Below are 17,357 nucleotides of genomic sequence, written 5' to 3'. Positions count from 1 at the left end.
AAAAAGATATATTTTAAGAGGATGTTACGGCATATAAGAGATTAAAAAAATTGCATGCAGGATTTTTCAACTGGCCGGATAAAATAAGCTGCCCGCGGGCCGGCTTTTTCCCACCTCTGAGTTTCAGCATGATATGATTTACGCATGTAGTGTTATATTTGCTAAATGTTTTTACAAAATAAAAATGTTGAATTTAAATCAAGTTCAAAAGCTTTTTACTCATATTTTACATAAGTATGTTCAGCTGGGTTCCATCATCAAAGTGCATAAAAACATAAATTTTATTTTTAAAATTTTTAATTTCTACCGAAATTTTAAAAGTTTTTGTCTTCAGACTTACATAACTATATTCAAGCACTCATCTCTACAAATGCGCATCAAAAGTATGCAAAATTAATTTTAAAAACAAAAATTAACAATTTGCAGCTACCTGGGAAAAAATGTCTTAGAGGGACATACTGGCTCTCAAAATTCAGGATTTTACTCTAGATTTTTTTAAGTCTCAATTTTGTGTCCTTAGGGTGCATAAATTATAGTTCATGCAAAACTTTGCCACAATTTAAATTATTTTATATATCGCACCCCTCAAAGGGTTAACTAGTCATTAAATCTCTGTCAATCTAGAGGATTTGCTTTAAACAACTAGAAAACCCATTTGGATTATTGAGTTCCTCAAAACACGGTTTGGTTTGCAAAATGCAAGAATTCCGGATATTTAATCTTTTATGTACTTTCTGGTTTAGAATTGTGTGTTCCTTACGTTGATGATTTGCTTGTGGCTTCAGCAAATGAAGTATGCTGAAGAGCATGAGAGCCACCTGCGTTTGATTTTTGATAGAATGCAAAAATACAGATTAAAATTGAATTCTTCTAAATGTATTCTGGTAAAGTCATCGGTATCATTTCTTGGATGCTTAATTACTCCTTCAGGTGTTCAGTCTCTTCCTGAAAAAACCATTTTGCCGATAATATCGGGTTTGGCGAAAATACTCGGCCGAATAATCCCAAAGTACCTTTTTATTTTATAAATCTGTTAACACTTAATTATTGAAAATACTGAAATTTAAATTTAATATTTCATTAACTTAATTAATGATCTTTTCATTTATATGTTGTTAATTATTTGCAATTATTTTCATGTTTTAAACTAGCATTGTAGTGGCATCTAAGAAATTATTAACTAAAAGCAATAGATCACATACTACATTATCACCAAAAAATATTTATGCCATATTTGGCCCTGAACGTTGAACAGTATCGAATAAGCCTTTGTTTAATATACATACAAGTTTTAACTTTTGTGCAAGAAAACTTGAAAAATACATTTGCTGTTTGTTTGTGCTAGGTTCATCAAAGTGGCTGAAGATCACACTTTGGCCTTCCTTACTGTATAATGAAGTTCTACAATCACTGATTTTTCTGTGCTGCAGAATTTTATTAAATATTTCATGCAGTTAAGCAGCGTTATCTTTTTTCCCTGGTGATTAAATTTTCTGTAAATTTTTTAGATCTATTAGATTTGAGGTTTACTGCTAGACTTATTCTATCAAAAGATTACAAGCACAGGCACAATATCTGGTGTGAGAATTACTCAAAATGTTTCAGCTCATTGTATCAGTTCTTTAAAAAGCAACTTATTTACCACTTTATGAATGTTGGCTTTATGAAATTTTGCTTTCACAAGAGATCTACATTAGTATGTTTTCTCACTTGATTGAAGAAACCCAAAAATGATTCTGCTTTTACAAATAAAGGTGAAAAGTAAAACTGTGCTCTAGTACATTTTCTATGATTATCGAAATGTACGACTAATTATATAGCATGTAAGCTTAATGCACTTTTAGAAGATATTTTGATTGCTTGTGAGGAAATGTATACTAGGAGGGAAAAAATGAATCAGCAACCAAGCATACTACCTTTTTGTACCTTTTCACAACAGAAAAGAGAACAGCAAATCTTGATTTTCTAGGTTTATTCCAAGAGGCATTAAAACTGTAATCACAATTATCTCGTGAATACAGATGATAATAAGATACCACTAGCTGACCCTTATCCTTTCTTTTGTACATTCCAAGTCTTGGATCTCCCACTGTCATATCTGCAGTTACTTGCTGTATCAATAATATGGTTGCCACTTGGAAATTTTATAATAAGCTTGCTTTATTTTTCATTTCATAGTTGAAATTATACTGCATAGTTATTTCTATTTATATGGACTGTGTATAAATTATATATGTTTAGTTATTTTAGACTTTTAACTGAATGGCGTGATTGTCTTTATCCAATCATGAGATTTATTGTTATTTGGTATAGAGTACTACCTTGCTATTTAAAATATTTTGCATTATTTTCTGTAACAATTTTACTATTATCCTATTTGAGCAGAAGGTTATGAAAACAGAGATTGAAAAAGTATTTGTAAAAATCTAGTTAGTGAATGCTGTGTAAAAGCAGTTTTTCAAGAGCAAATCTAAAAATCTGCACCATTACCATTGAGAAATTTAAAAGTATTTTGGTATGATTTCATAAGTTACTTTGAAAGCCATGAAATACTCAAAGACTTTTCCCATGTAGATTAATGGTATTTGCTTCTTCATTATATGGTTTTTGTGTTTATGAAACATTTAACAGCAATAATCTAATTTTCTAAAGTGAAGATGAAACCTGTAGTGTAGGTACTTCATTTTATGTCGTTTCTCAAAGAAGTTGCAATATATGCCAAGTTCTTATAGAAGAGAATAAGCAGAGAAGAGAACAAATACTGAAACTGTAATGTGAGGGCTGAAGTCTTTGATTAAGAAAACTGTTGAAAGTATTTTCCAAGATCATTTAAGCTGTTGCAATATATATTTATGAAAAAACATATAATTGTCATATTACTGTGTAATCTTCAATTATTCACTGTAGCATTTGAATTCAGCTTATAAACCTGCCAAGTTGAATATAAAATTTTGAAATATCAAAATTCGGTCAAAAAGTCGAAAATTTTGGCTTCTGAATCTGAAGTTATGTTTATTTGATGAGGAAGTTGTATTAGCATTATTTTCTCAATAATATAATTTGACTTTATGTAATGCTGCTGAATATAAACAAACTCATTAAAGAAAATTTAAAAAGTGAAGTTTGCTTTTATTTCTTTCAAAATCTACTTATCATTTGTAACTATAGCTGTTTTGAATTTTTTATTATATTTTTTAAATTAGTGTAAACATTTTTAGTATTTTGCAAAATGGCCATTATTTCTTTTATTGTTAAAGTAGAGATGATTACTTTTTTCTCTATTTTTTAAAATTGCTTCCATTTTTTAAACTTTCTACCTAAAACCACATGCTTGACTGTGCTCTTATTTTTTTCCCATTTCTTTGCTTGTTGCCTGTTTGCTGAAATCTTCATTTGAAATACTGTACTACATTTTCGTCTCCTTTCATCGGTTTTTCTTTTTCATTTGTATGTGAGGAATTGAGCTAACTGGTTTCTTATTTTCTTCATTCTGTTTCCAGGTGTTGTTATGGTTAGCAGTTCACTTTTATTCTTCAAAAATTTCGAGTGGGAAAATGTGAAAAAATGATATCGGAAGCTGAAAAGCAGCATTTGAAATTCTTTCCCTTGAATAAGGAGAATGGTAAGAAAATGTAAAAAATTTTATTACGCTGAACTGTTAAAAGTTAACAAGGTATCACAAAAGTCAGAATTTTTATCAAAGAACTCTCAAAATAAGAAACATATTTAGCTTTATGAAGAGTATATAAGAAATTTAATTTTGAGCTCTAGAAATTTTTTCTGTGAGTTAGTTACTTAGCACATACTTAATATTTTTAACATGTTTGTTCCCAGTATGCACTGGTATGTGATGTGGAATTGTTGTGGAAGAGCCAATCATGCATTTGTGCATGGTATGGGGTGATGTGTTACGTGCTAATCACGTGCTGATGCTGAAAAAGCTACAGCTCACCTCAACACTTCATTCTCTGTTTAAATCGGCATAACATTTTGAGCACATATGCTAATACTAGCATATAATGAATGTTAGAAACTAGTTGTAAATGTGTTTGGCTTCAAATTAATTCCTTTTACTTATTGGAAAAAAAAAAAAAAAAAAAAATCATCTAACAAGTTGTACAGATGATAGTTACAGGCTTTCACATCAAAGAAAAGAGAAAAATAAAAGACTTGTAATAGCTCATAAGGTTACAAGTTTGTTGGCTGAGCTATCAAATGATTACCCGGATGATTTTAGTTATAATGGTAACAATGTCGAGGATTTCTTTCTTCCCAAAGATTCCTATGAGATTTCGGATGTAGGATGCTAGATATAGGAAATAGCATATTAGTAGACAATTATTGTAACATTTGTGAACTGGCAAAATGTCATGTTGATAGAAAAATACATTGCATTAGAATAATCAGAAAGAACAGGAAGACATTTCTGAAAGAGGATAGAGAAAGAAGAACTAAAGAAAGGGCACATTGTAGCAAAGTAGGCTAATGGTATTATGATTGCTAAGTGGAGGGAAGAAAGAGATATCACTTACATTTCTACTGAAAAAAAAAAAAAGTGTTATAGAAATGAAAAACAATATAGGCTAAATGAAATCAAAACCCTGTAATTCAATATTAAGAATTTATGATAGGCATTGATGAGCAAGATCAAATGCTTCCCTATTATCCATGTGAAAATGAAAGCCATTACGTGACTTACTAAAATATTTTCTGCATTTTGCAAATAATGATGATGAATTCCTTCCTCAACAGATATTACAATAAAAACATGTCCCTTTATGACTTTCAGCAATGCAAAAAGATGTTTATTGAAACAGCTATCTGACCTTCATGCTCCTGTATGTGATGTGCTGAATAAGATTGTATGTTCAAACTGCAAGAAAAGAAATGCCAGAAAATACTATGAACGCATTGCAAAAGTTGCTATTCCTGAGGAAATTGTAAACATACCATCTACAGAGTTGCCAACTCTCCCGATTTAGGCGGGAGACTCCCGATTTTCGACCGCTCTCCCGCCAACCCGATTTACAATATATTTCTCCCGACTTTTTCTTATTCTTAATATTTCTCACGATTTTTATGGAACTTGGCTTAATACTTCGTTATATGAACAAAAAAAAAAAAAAAAAAAATGATTTTGGACATCTGAAAGTAACTGAATTTTCTCTAGATTATATCTAAAATGAAACCTTGCGAATCAGATGAGAATTTCTGCTTTGTGATTGACAGCATACGTATCCAGCAACGTCGTTCTCCAGTTGTCCAATGGGCATCGAGCTCCACTGCGTGTCATCTGGCATATATTAGCCAATGAGCACAAAGCAAGCTCAAGGCCATTGGCCGTTCTCTGGATGTTCTTTCGCTATTTCGTTCATCTTGTCCTGAGTTGTGTGAGTACACGTGCCTTTAGGAAATAATTTTAGAAATTATCGTCTTTTGATATGTCTGCGAGAAAGGTGAAATACTCGTGCACGTTTAAAAAATCGTACACAGTTGACTTTCCTTCCATTATTTCTTCAAGGAAATGTAATAAATTTGCGATCTGTACCATCTGTCGTTGCGATTTTTCGATTTCGCTTGGTGGAAGGGCAGATGTTCTCAAACATGTGCGTACACAAAAACACAAGGACAACATGAGTTGTTTTGAAAAAACGAAAAATTAAATTTTTCTTCGGAAACAAAAGACCAAAAAGTGATTAATGCAGAATGTCTGTTCTCTGCCTTTTTACTGGAGCACAACCTGCCACTGAATGCATCGGATCACGCTGCAGCTTTATTTAGAAAAATGTTTCCAGATAGTGAAATCGCTAAGAAATACTCAAATGCAAGGACCAAAACAGGTGCAATTGTTAAAGAAATGGGTTTGAAAAATAAATCGTCAGTTATTGATTGCATTAAAACAACTCCGTTCTGCCTCTCTACGGATGGAAGCAATAATACCAATTCAAAACTGTATCCAATTGTTGTTTCTTTTTTTAATCCAGAGTCTTCAGAAATTGAGTGCAGTTTACTTTGTGACCCCACTTTAGAAGGACATTCGACAGGCTTTAATATAGCACAGCTAATTATTAAAACTTTAAAATAAAATGCAGTCCCTCTGGATAATTGCTTAGCGCTTGGTGCCGATAATGCACCAGTAATGGTAGGCTTGAAGACTGGTGTTGCAGGCATCTTAAGAAAGGCAAATTCAGATTTGCAGATTATGAGGTGCACCTGTCACCTCTTAAATTTAGCAGCTGAAAAAGGAGCAGCTTCTTTACCATTAAATGTGGATGAACGCATTGTTGATATTTATTATTATCTTGAAAGGAGTTCTAAAAGAAAGGAAAAATTGAAACAGTTCCAACAGCTGCATAATACTGAAATGAGAAAAATTTTGATTTTTTGTAATTTCTGCATCATTCAGCAATTCAACTGGCAGTTCTCAAAATAATACTGCAAAATATAAGCGTAAAGCTGATACAAATTTCTCTCAAAATTAAAAAAAAAAAATTGCTCAACACACGAAACATTTTCCGATTACTGTAAGTTTATCTTGTGAAGAACGAATATTTATGTTTTTCTCTTCGGACCTTAACAAAGCTTTTTGCTTTTTTTTTACAGTTCATTTTGCCATCATTCGATGTTCTGAACACAATTCTACAAAGCAGAATTCCATTAATTCATGTTTTGCAATCAATGATTTATGATCTGTTTAAAGACATTTTTTCAAAGTTTGTAAAACCAGTCTGTGTTTTGTCTTGTAATTCTATATATGATGTGATTTATGGTGAAACAGAAAATCAGAAGGAAAATGAAGATTTGGCAATAGGAACTGCAACTACAAAAGTAGTGGAAGAACTTTCAGAAGAAGACAAAAATAAGTTTTATCTTCATGTTAGAAGTTACATCTGTCAAGTACGTGATTACACACTACATAAATTTCCAGTCAACGATAAAGTGATTTTGCATGCTAAAGTTTGTGATGTTTCTGCTCTAGCAAATGCATTTTTTTTTTTGATATAAGGTACTTTTTGAACAGATTTCCTGTGTTACTTCGTTTAGTCATGAAAGATGATGATATTGATGTTGCTACTGATATACTGCAGTCGCAATTTTGCAGTTTACATTTAGAAAACTTGGATGAAGTTATAAAATCAGCTAGGATTGACACCCAGTGGAGGTTAATTGGAAAATTGAAAGGTGCTGATGGAATTTTAAAATATAGTGAACTCTCTAGAATTATGTTGGCCATCTTGACAGTTCCCCATAGTAATGCAGAGTGTGAGAGGATTTTCAGTGTTGTTGCGAAAACGAGGACTAAATTTAGATCTAATATTAGTGATGACACATTAGAAAAACTTTTATTGGCGAAAGCAGGCCTACATGGCAATTGCTATGAACAAAATTATGAAGTTTCTTTCTTAACGAGAGCAAAATCTGCCACTGTCCATAACATTTGTATGAAAACTGATTAAAGTGCCTTTTTTTTTTTTTTTAAACGATGAAAGTAATAAAAATGTTTTTTATGTCTAAGGTATTTTTTGTTTTGCTTGCATTTAAGACTTAGTAACTATTTAAAGTTAATTCATTATTAAAAACTATATTTTTATCATTTAAAAAGTCTTTTTAACATTGTGAAAAATCTCCTGATTTCTTAAAAAAATCTCCTGATTTTTGAGTGTCATAGGTTGGCAAGTATGCATCTATATGTGCAGAGTTTGTGAAAGGTCGGCTGTTGTTTAGATGGTGCCAATAGAATACAAAAATAAACACATTTGAAATATATAGTTTGTAATAATATCCTTGTAATATACCTGTGATAAATTGATATATACAGTTAAAAGTCTTTAATCTGGACTCGTAGGGACTTCAGCGATTCCGGATTATCGATTTTTCCGGATTATAGATCATCAGTTTAAATCTAGTAAGATGACATTCAAAAATTATAAAATAAAAAATATGAAACCGTAATTTATGAAATAAAGAGCAATTATGATCTAAAGGGTATCAGAATTTACAAAAGAAAAAGCTTAATATTTATTTGTTTACTTTATTAAACATTTCTTTCAATGCGCGCATGCGTAAAGCATACATTACGCATAGTCGAAATTAGAAAATTGCAACCATAAAACTATTTGATTTGTATTCGTGATATTTATAATGACGAGGAATTTGATTTAAATCATATCAAAGACGGAGTACATTGAGATGAAATACTACATTTAGTAAGGAATTATAAGCCGAATAAAATAAAAACATCTGCCCTGAAGATAAGGATAGTGCTGACAGATCAACTCCAGTTCATTGCGTGCCACGACGTCACCCCCCCCCCATCCGCACAGAGCATCGTGAAATTGATAAACCGATTTCAGGATGGTTAGAGAAACAAAAGTTGTGCCTTTATCCATTTTTTTCAGCAATTCCACTTTTTGTTTGATGGACATCGAAACATGCTTTTCCTTTGTAGATTCTTTTGCAGCTCCAGCATCGGAAATTCTATTTGACATAATCGAAAGTTCAAGCTTACTTTTATAAAATTGCTCTAACAGTCTGCAAAAAATAATAAGCCAGATCCAATTCGAAGATTAAGGAACAATGCAATCTGCAACGTTAACTGAATTAGATAATTTTAGCTTAGCTTATACCGTCCGTTATACATTAAACGCGCATGCGTAAAAGTATTATGCGCATGCGCACACGCATATGCGCAGCCGTTAAGGTCTTGTAGCTTTGAGGTCAGGATTGTAGATCATTTCGGATTATGGGTGTCCAGATTAACGACTTTTGACTGTAATATGTTTATTTGTGATATAGTATCATATAAAAATAATACAAATTGTTACTTATTTTTCTAATTTTGATTCATTTTTAAGTGCCATATGTGTAATGCAACATTGAGGAAACAATTGCATCTCTAATCCAGTCATGCTGTGTACAAAGTTATAAAACTCTGTGATTAAAGTCTTAGTAATCAGTTATGATACATATAATCATCTTTGTTACCTCTTTTAAAATATATTTCGTGTAATAACTAAATCGGTATATGGCATAATCTACTTCTATGTCATTGTAATAATTATCAACACAACTTCACATGATGGTCAGTAAAAGTATTGATTATCTTTACTTCAGTGTAGTAATTATCAGTTAAAGACTTCTAGGTAATAGTATGCTTTCAAGGAAAGAATCTAGGTGCTAACTGTTTAATAAATTTGTAGTTGCATAAGCTACTTGATTATATTTCAGCTCACACAAATGATACTGATAATTAATATAAACAATATGCATCATATTTAAGAACAATGATTTATATAGTCATGAGTAATTAGGGCCAGTTTTAGCATTAGGTGAACCTTAGTAGTTGCTTAAGGATGATAAAATATGGACTCGCAGGACTTATTTATTAAAAAAGAAATAATTAGATTGTTAAATCTTTTCAACTTTTTATGTATAGCAAAGTATGATTTAATCTTAAATAAATTTTATATGAGTAGGAGCTCAGATCTAGTAGAAGCATCTGCCCATGTATGGCATGATGACCGATGTCTCAAGTTATGAACACTTAAAGTCAGAAACAGGTGATTTTCAAAGTTTGGATGTAACCTTTGTCAGAGAATTAGTACTCAGGTACTTCTGTAGACAGCATTTTAATATTTTCCATTGCTTAACTTTCATTAATAAAGCATGGCCGTAAGTGACTTTCAAGACCACGAATTTGACAGGCAGAAAATTACAGCTTAATAGAGTTGCAAGCAAAGATTTTGAGGGCTTTAATACTGAGAATATTTTTCTTACCTTGTGTCTATCCAAAAGCATGGACTTGTGAGTTAACAATGAATACATGAAGTTACTAGAGAGCAGTGAAAATCAGTTTAACTAGAAAAACTGAAGTATGTTCACAAGCAGCAATAAAAGTCAACCCCTAAGGAAGGTAACCTAGTTCTTTGATCCATGAAATTTGTGAAAAATGTTGGGTAAGGAGCAAAGTTTCATGTAATGATATTCCTCTGATGAAGTAGTAGCAAGTTACTGTAAAATATTTTTAATGGAAGTGCTACTTCTCATTTTAAAAATATTTTTAAATGTAGACAGATGTCATTGGACAAATTTTAAGTAAAACAGAGTTCCTGTGAGATTTAAGCAGACTCAAGTGGTGCTAAGAGACAAAAGATAAAAGAAGATGCTCCAGGAAAACTCTTACCTGTTATTTTTATTAAAGAGGCCTCCTCATTTAAGCAGTAACATCTTTTCTTTTTCTCATCACGTTACATTTATGCTATCCACTTCATCTGTGTAGGTAGAATTAATTTTTTGTCTATTTTATCTGGTTATTACTGTTTTACTTTTTTGTCTTAAATTTAATGATTTCCATTATTTCTGTCTTATGAACCTGTGCACAAAGTATTGTTGTGAATTTTGGATAAGTTATCATTTCTGGTTCAAGAATGGAATTATCCATTTTACATTAACTCCTTAAAACATACTGATTAAAGCAGGCATTGGCAATGAGGCATTGTCTGCACCATACTACCTTCACAAACATCGATCAATGGTTGTTGGAGATGGAACCCTTCCAAATAATGAGCTGTAATGTAGGACAAGAATGCATTGGGCTCACACATGAAACAGAAACAAAAAGTATTGGAATGTTTGTTGTTTCTCCATCTACCAGTACACGATCAGCAGCTGAACTGGATATTCATTATAAAATGGCGTGGAAAGTTCTGTGTGCAGGAAACATGCATAATGTCCAACTCCAAGCCGATGCCGACTACTCCCTTCGGGTAGAGTTCATACACTGGCTGCTTGATGCCACACAGAATGATCACAGTTTCCTGCAACTTTTTTGTTCTGCTTTGAAAGAGAAGGCATGGTCAACATGCGCAATCTGAATTTATGGTAATCTGAAAATCTGCACAGCACTGTCTCGTCGAAAGTGCACCTCAAGTTCAGTATTTAGTATCTAGGGAGGGATTCTTCGAGTTCATCTTTTGGGATTGTACCTTCTGCTCGAATGCATCCCAATGGCACAAATTACCTTATTCTCTCTCCTATAGCATGTCATCCCGGATTTGATGCAGATAATACCAGCCACTGTGCACTAAAACATGGTTCATGCATGATGATGCACCTGCACATTTTGTAATTGCAGTGTGTAACCACCTTGATGGTATATATCCTGGGAAGTGGATTGGACATGACAGACCTGTTCTTTGGCATCCACGATCGCTGGATCTCAGTCCCGTGGATTTCTTTTGGGGCCACCTGAAATCGATTGTATATCAGACAGTCTGTAGATGCATTGAAGAATCTGACAGCGCGGATCGTCACTGCTTCAGCAGACATCGCCAGCACACCAGGTATCTTTAAACATGTCCAGCAATCCTTCATCCATTGATGTTGACTGTGCAACGAGCTTCGCGTCTCCTGTCTGACATTGAACTGTGATGCTTTGTAATTCTGCTTTATATCAAATAAATGTTTTTATACTTATTATTGTCCACTTTTGTTCAATTTGACATGCACCCTTCATAACTATTTTTGCAATTTTCTCCCACTAAACATGGTTTGTGACCCCACATTCTGTGGCAAATTTTCATCCTCTTGATGCCTACTATCACCCCTCTGAATTTGTTGATCAAATTCCAGAACGCCTTGCATATATGATTTAACCATGTTATAGAATAGCCTTTTTATTTACTTCTAAAAGAAGTAGTTTTTGTTTTGTATTGTTCAATTGGGTCTAGATCCCATGTTGCAATAGTCGCAGGACATATGGAATAAAAATTTAAACTTTTTTTTTTTTTTTTTAATTTGTGGCTATACTTTATTCGTGCTTAAATTGACACTTTAAATCATTAAATTTCTGTCTGCTGTGTGATGATTAGATAAAAATATTTTTGTGTGATAGCAGTTTTATGGAAGCACGAGATCATTGTAGAGTAGATCAGTTTATATTTTCTTCCTAGTTTAAAAATAAGTGATTGATTTTGCTGTAATTGTGTTTTTTAATTCAGTTTTAAATATGATATTTCATATTTTTATCTTAATATTACTTACTTTTATGCCTGCTTTATTTATGTGTATGAATAAAATATTTTTTATAAATTTATGTTGTTTTAAATTATAAACAATGTTCTTCATTCAAGTGTATTTTTAATGAAGGTAAGCTTCATGTCTTGTTTCAGAACAATAGTTCTTAAACCTTCTAATATTACTTAAATTTTCTAAAGTCTTTTGTGGACCCTTAGCAGTTTGTTAGTTAATAGTCAGATGTGTGAGTGTTTCAAATTATTATGATTTTGATTTCATTATAGCCTGTAAAAAAATCATCAAATCTACTTTTCTTTTTAAAAAAAATCTTTAAACGAAAACATTGACTTTATAAGATGAAGATGCATAATTATAATGCAGTGCTAAAATCAGGTAAAAAAGCAACCTTAGTTTGACATAAATTTTATATAAAGCTTGGATCTGTTTTGAAAGTTTTATTCAAAATCTGTGTCAAACTGAGGTTGCTGTTTCACTTAATTTTAATTTTGCATTTCCGTGTTACTCTACAGTTTGATATAATGCAATGATTCCATGTATATTGGTGGACATTCAAAGTGCACATATGAAGAACAGGAGATCGAAACCATATTTGGTGAATAAAGGTGATTTGATTAAAATTATAGCTCTATTTGGCTTGCAGAATATAAAGAAATCGGTATTTTGTGTAGTTGCCATAGCTTGCAAAAACTGCTGCAACGCACCTCAGAATTGAAGAAAAAGATCTTTGGATATGAATATTTGCTGTTTATTTTCACTCATTGCCAGAATTTGTCTGGATTGCCATAATTAATGTATTATGGCAATACGGCCACTTGTTTGCCAATCATTGACCAAATGTATATTCAGTAAGTGCTATAATTGGATTAGGCCAAGCCTTCAGTACAACCTATTGGGCTGTGAAAAATTATTGAATGTTGTATGTTACATGCAGTTGCACATTATCCTTTTGAAACTTGGCTACAGGCAAGCCTTGAAAATAAAGAAGGACCAGCAGAGTGTAAAACTTCAGATATGTATCAGTGGCTGTTGAGTATGGCAGCAATACTTATTGGCAGGTGCAGGAGTAAAATTTATCGTTATCTCAAAACATAACTCCAGGTAACAGGCTAGTATGAAAAAGCATAATGCAAGGATGACATCTGTTATTGTGGTGTTACCAGGCTCAGATATAACCATCATGATGTTATAGACAGAATCAAGATTCATCCAAAAAGAAAATGGCATTATATTTGTTCTGTCTAGCACTTAGTTCTCCATTGTTGCCATACAAGTCCATGGTAAAAGGTAGTAACTGTTGCAGACATCATTTAATCGTACGTGTTAATACAGATTGTTGTGCAACAGAGTCTCATTCTTGTGCTTACGTTCCATATTATTACTTTGCAGCCCTTATTGCCATGCTTGTCTCTCATTCCTTGGTCTCATCACTCTGGCTTGATTTTGTTCAACACAAAATGTTTCTCAGAAGGATAATCCACAGTTTTGATAAGCCCCATTTCTTCCTGTATTAAACTCAGACACTTGCTCAAAAGACTGTTCCTCCCATGGCATACTGAACATCCTGTGCAAAGGAAAATGGAAAACACTTAATTCCAGCATCAAACAACTTTTGTTACCCTTTTTATGTGGCATTACTGACACACATGATTTGCATGTGCACTGCCATACACATTATTTCCATGTCTTATCGAGGTCTGTGCATGATGCAGATTTCAAGCTTCTTTCATGATGTTGCATTTTGATGACAGGCAGTGTAACTTGCTTTCAAGAAGAACCTTTTCAGCTTTAGATTGAGTGGAAGAAGTCAAGCTGCTACTTCTTTTCTCTTCAGTATGCATTTGTGATCTTGCACACACACAAATACAAAAAAAAAAAAAAAAAAAAAAAAAAAAAAAAAAAATCAGTATTATTTGGATTTTGAACCAGGCTTATTCGTACATATTTTCAACATTAAGTTAGCTAAAGTATATCCAGGGACAAAGATGCAATACTAGCTTTTCCTGAAAAACAGAAGTAAATAAATAATGTTGTAATCATAATAACCGTTTTTTTAAGCTAATTTTGAGAACATTCAAAATTAAACTTGGAATTCTAATAATTGTTATAGTGAACTATAAATGATGAAAACATTTCCTTATCCTGTATTAAACAAATGTAGACACTTCCTTCTTAAAATGGTCACTGCATAAGTCTCTGGCAAATACGAAATGTACATGCTATGAATTAAACAATTAAATTTGCCAATTTGGCAGCTAAGTGAGGTGATTCCTTTAACTTTCGAAGACCAAAACGCCCAGATCGCCCTTCGTTCAAACAACCACAACTACCCGAAATGGCCAAAATAGCAATGTTATTTTCCTTCCTTCCCCTAAGTTATGCAGTAGCAGGTACAGTTTCTCCAAATGCATTGTATCAGTTTATTGCAGACAGCTTGTCCTAAAAGGATTTATTTGTGGTTTCTTATCTTTATATGTTAATGTGTAGAAAGGTTGTCATTTTAAATCTTCACATCTCTTTGTGCCTTTTATGGATGGGGAGGGGAGGAAACTGCTGTGAACCTCGAAAGGCATTTTGGGCACTTCAGTATTTCAAGCATAGATGTTAGCAAATGCTTCAGTTTTCAAAGAACTAATGAAGAAATACCCAAAAATATCAAACTAATGATTAAGTATTTGTTAAAAGGGCATTTGAAATTTTAAAACATTTTTAAACATGCGAACTTGCAATGTTTTAAGAGCCAATGATTTTCAGAAAGCATTAGCCGTTTACTGCAATAGAATTTATGCCAGAGGAAAGTATTCTGTATTATTTTTTTATGTTATTGATTCTTTTCACTCTTATTACTTTTAGTTTATATAATATCATGTGCTACACGTGGAATTTTCTAAAAACAATTAGAACTAAAAGTTTGGATATATTTAATTTTAGTGTTTTCCTAAATGGATGCCAGAAACGAAGAATACCGCCCACTCTTTGGTGGAGAGGTGACAGATAAACCTTTATTTGGTGTGTCAAACAAAAAGGTATACCCTTCGTAAAATTCTTTTTGGTCAGGTTTTGCATGATATGTATTTTTGAAATTTTTTCCTGCGTTTGAATTTTATTATTTGATAGTTTTGTTTGGTTATGCCATTTTTAATAGAAGTTGAAAAAACAAATTATTATGCCAATGAATAATTGGCTTAAATTTTTGGTATTCTAGCAGCTTTTTCACCAGCTGCCTAAAATAGTTATTATAAAAAGATATAAAATGAAATTATAATTAGTCCACCCAGTCTAAAAATGAATATCTTGCATTTTGCCAAATGGCTACGCACTACCACATGGAAGATAAAAATGTTTTACATCAAGCAGTGGCTGAACATTGCTTTTAAATAGTTGAGTTTGTTGAATTTGAAAGACAAATGAATAATCTAAACTTTGTTCTGTGGCAGCACAATTCTTTTAAATAAGTAAGTTTTTTGGTTAATTTGAAAGTAAAATGTTTGCTTCTATAGTTTGCCAAGTGGCAGCATGTTGTTTTTAAATTGCTGGGCTTGTTTATAAAAATTTCTGTAAGTTCACAAGATTTAAAATAAATAAAAAAGCAAATTTGAGCTTTGAGAGGCATATGTGTGGATGGAAGTAGGTTCAAAATTTGGTGCTTCTAGATGCCACCATCTTTCCACAATACGAGGGACAAGCATACTACATAAATACAGAATCTATATTATTTAATAATGGTAAATGACTTTGTTCCAAAGATTTTAATTGAATAGATTCAGTATATATTAAAATATAACAGATGATCACTTATTCTGGTATGTTGAATGTGTTGTATAACAAGATGGTCAATATTTTTTTAATGTCAAAATTATTGTGATATAGTGTTAAAAATTGAAGTGAGCAGGATAGTATTGATATCTGTTCAGAAACAAAATATTTTTATTTTAGAAATAAATAATGATAATGTGATTGCAAGTATTGTTATTTATATAGTATATTAATGTATGAAAAGTGCATAAATGTGAAACATGCATTGATTCATTACAAAGAATGCTTTTCTTTGAAATACTTCCAGAATTAGTTTGCAGTTTCAAAAGATTCTTTTTTAAACCAGTTACTGATTTTATATGCATCACAGCATTTATCTTAGAGCACTTACAATTTGGACCAATTGTGAGCACAGAACTTTTTATTATTTAATCTTATGACAGAGCAGGGAATCCTCTTTCTTTAAGTGAGTATAATCATCTTGCTTGTTGTAGTGACTGGCAACTCTGTCTGTCCTAACCAGTTGCCTCACTGGAATTTGCTATGTTTTATTTGGTGTTCGGATTGTTTATGATGAATATCGGCAAGAATTCATTCTTTCATATAAAGAATAGAGTTTAGTATTGTCGAATAACACCTGCAGCATCAATTGTCCAATTGACATTGACTCTATTATCCTGCTACAATTCATGATTTTCTTTAAGTGTGTTTTGTGATTGTTAAATTATTGAACTTTATCGAAAAATTGTACAAACACTATAAATCACTGGTCTGTAAGTTCAATTCTTGGTATATATACAACCATGTGAGTATTATTTTTATTTTTGCTTACCTGCTAGTGAGAAATATTCATACTATAAGTTCACTTTTATAAGTAATAACCAAAATCTTTTCACACCTTGCACAAAAAAAAAAGGGGGGGACAGTTCTATATTTCTCGTTCTACTGGACCAATTGTCCAAATTTAACTTGCATTTTCTACGTCTCGAAAGTATGACTTAGGATATATATTAGATTTATATATAACATTATTCTAACATAGGTATTTTGACAAAAAATTGGATGTTTTCTGAAATAACATACCAATTTTTTTCTGTATTTTAATTCGACGACTCAAATTATGCCTAGATATTAAATCTTGTAACTTTTAGAGAGAAATTTATGGAGAAATTTAAAAATTTATCTTGGTGCATTGTTTTTAGTTTGCACCAAGAATTATTCACTTGGCGAACTTCTTAATATATAGCTACCTATTTTCCTTTTTCCACTGTATGTGGGCAGAAGAAAGGTCATCATTCATACTTTCAAGTAATTTTAACAAAGTGCATAAAGCACATTTGGCATTATTATCGCTTATAATGGATATGCATTTGCCAAACTTCAAAACACAGCAAAATGTAAATTCACATATATCGTGGGAAATTTTGAATTAAAAAACTCTAATTTTTTGCTGGTATGCTTTGAAATACATCTACTTCAAGATGATGCTGAAAATTTTATGAGTTATGATTCAAAAATTTTATAAAAATTATTTAAAAATACAAATTTTAAAAATAAATCATAAAAAA

At 31.9% G+C, this 17,357-nt stretch overlaps 1 protein-coding gene across 5 annotated transcripts in view; it reads left to right on the top strand.

The window, feature by feature from the left end:
• Window positions 1-17,357, top strand: part of LOC118181931 (transmembrane protein 243-like) — a 53,744-nt gene that overhangs the window by 9,327 nt on the left and 27,060 nt on the right. For 3 of the 5 annotated variants that reach the window (XM_085822644.1, XM_085822645.1, XM_035351166.2), the window contains 2 exons: window positions 3,501-3,622; window positions 14,965-15,059. In XM_085822644.1, the coding sequence (XP_085678770.1) occupies window positions 14,976-15,059 (84 nt within the window). In that variant the 5' untranslated portion in view covers window positions 3,501-3,622; window positions 14,965-14,975. The remainder of the gene's footprint in view (window positions 1-3,500; window positions 3,623-14,964; window positions 15,060-17,357) is intronic. The other 2 variants (XM_085822646.1, XM_035351167.2) reach the window with 1 other exon arrangement.

Source organism: Stegodyphus dumicola, chromosome 8 (assembly GCF_044657685.1).
Source record: "Stegodyphus dumicola isolate Sdum_Otavi_A_Nest chromosome 8, ASM4465768v1".
Taxonomy (NCBI): domain Eukaryota; kingdom Metazoa; phylum Arthropoda; class Arachnida; order Araneae; family Eresidae; genus Stegodyphus; species Stegodyphus dumicola.
Note: the sequence above shows the minus strand (reverse complement) of the source record. Positions and strands in the feature narration are given on the sequence as shown.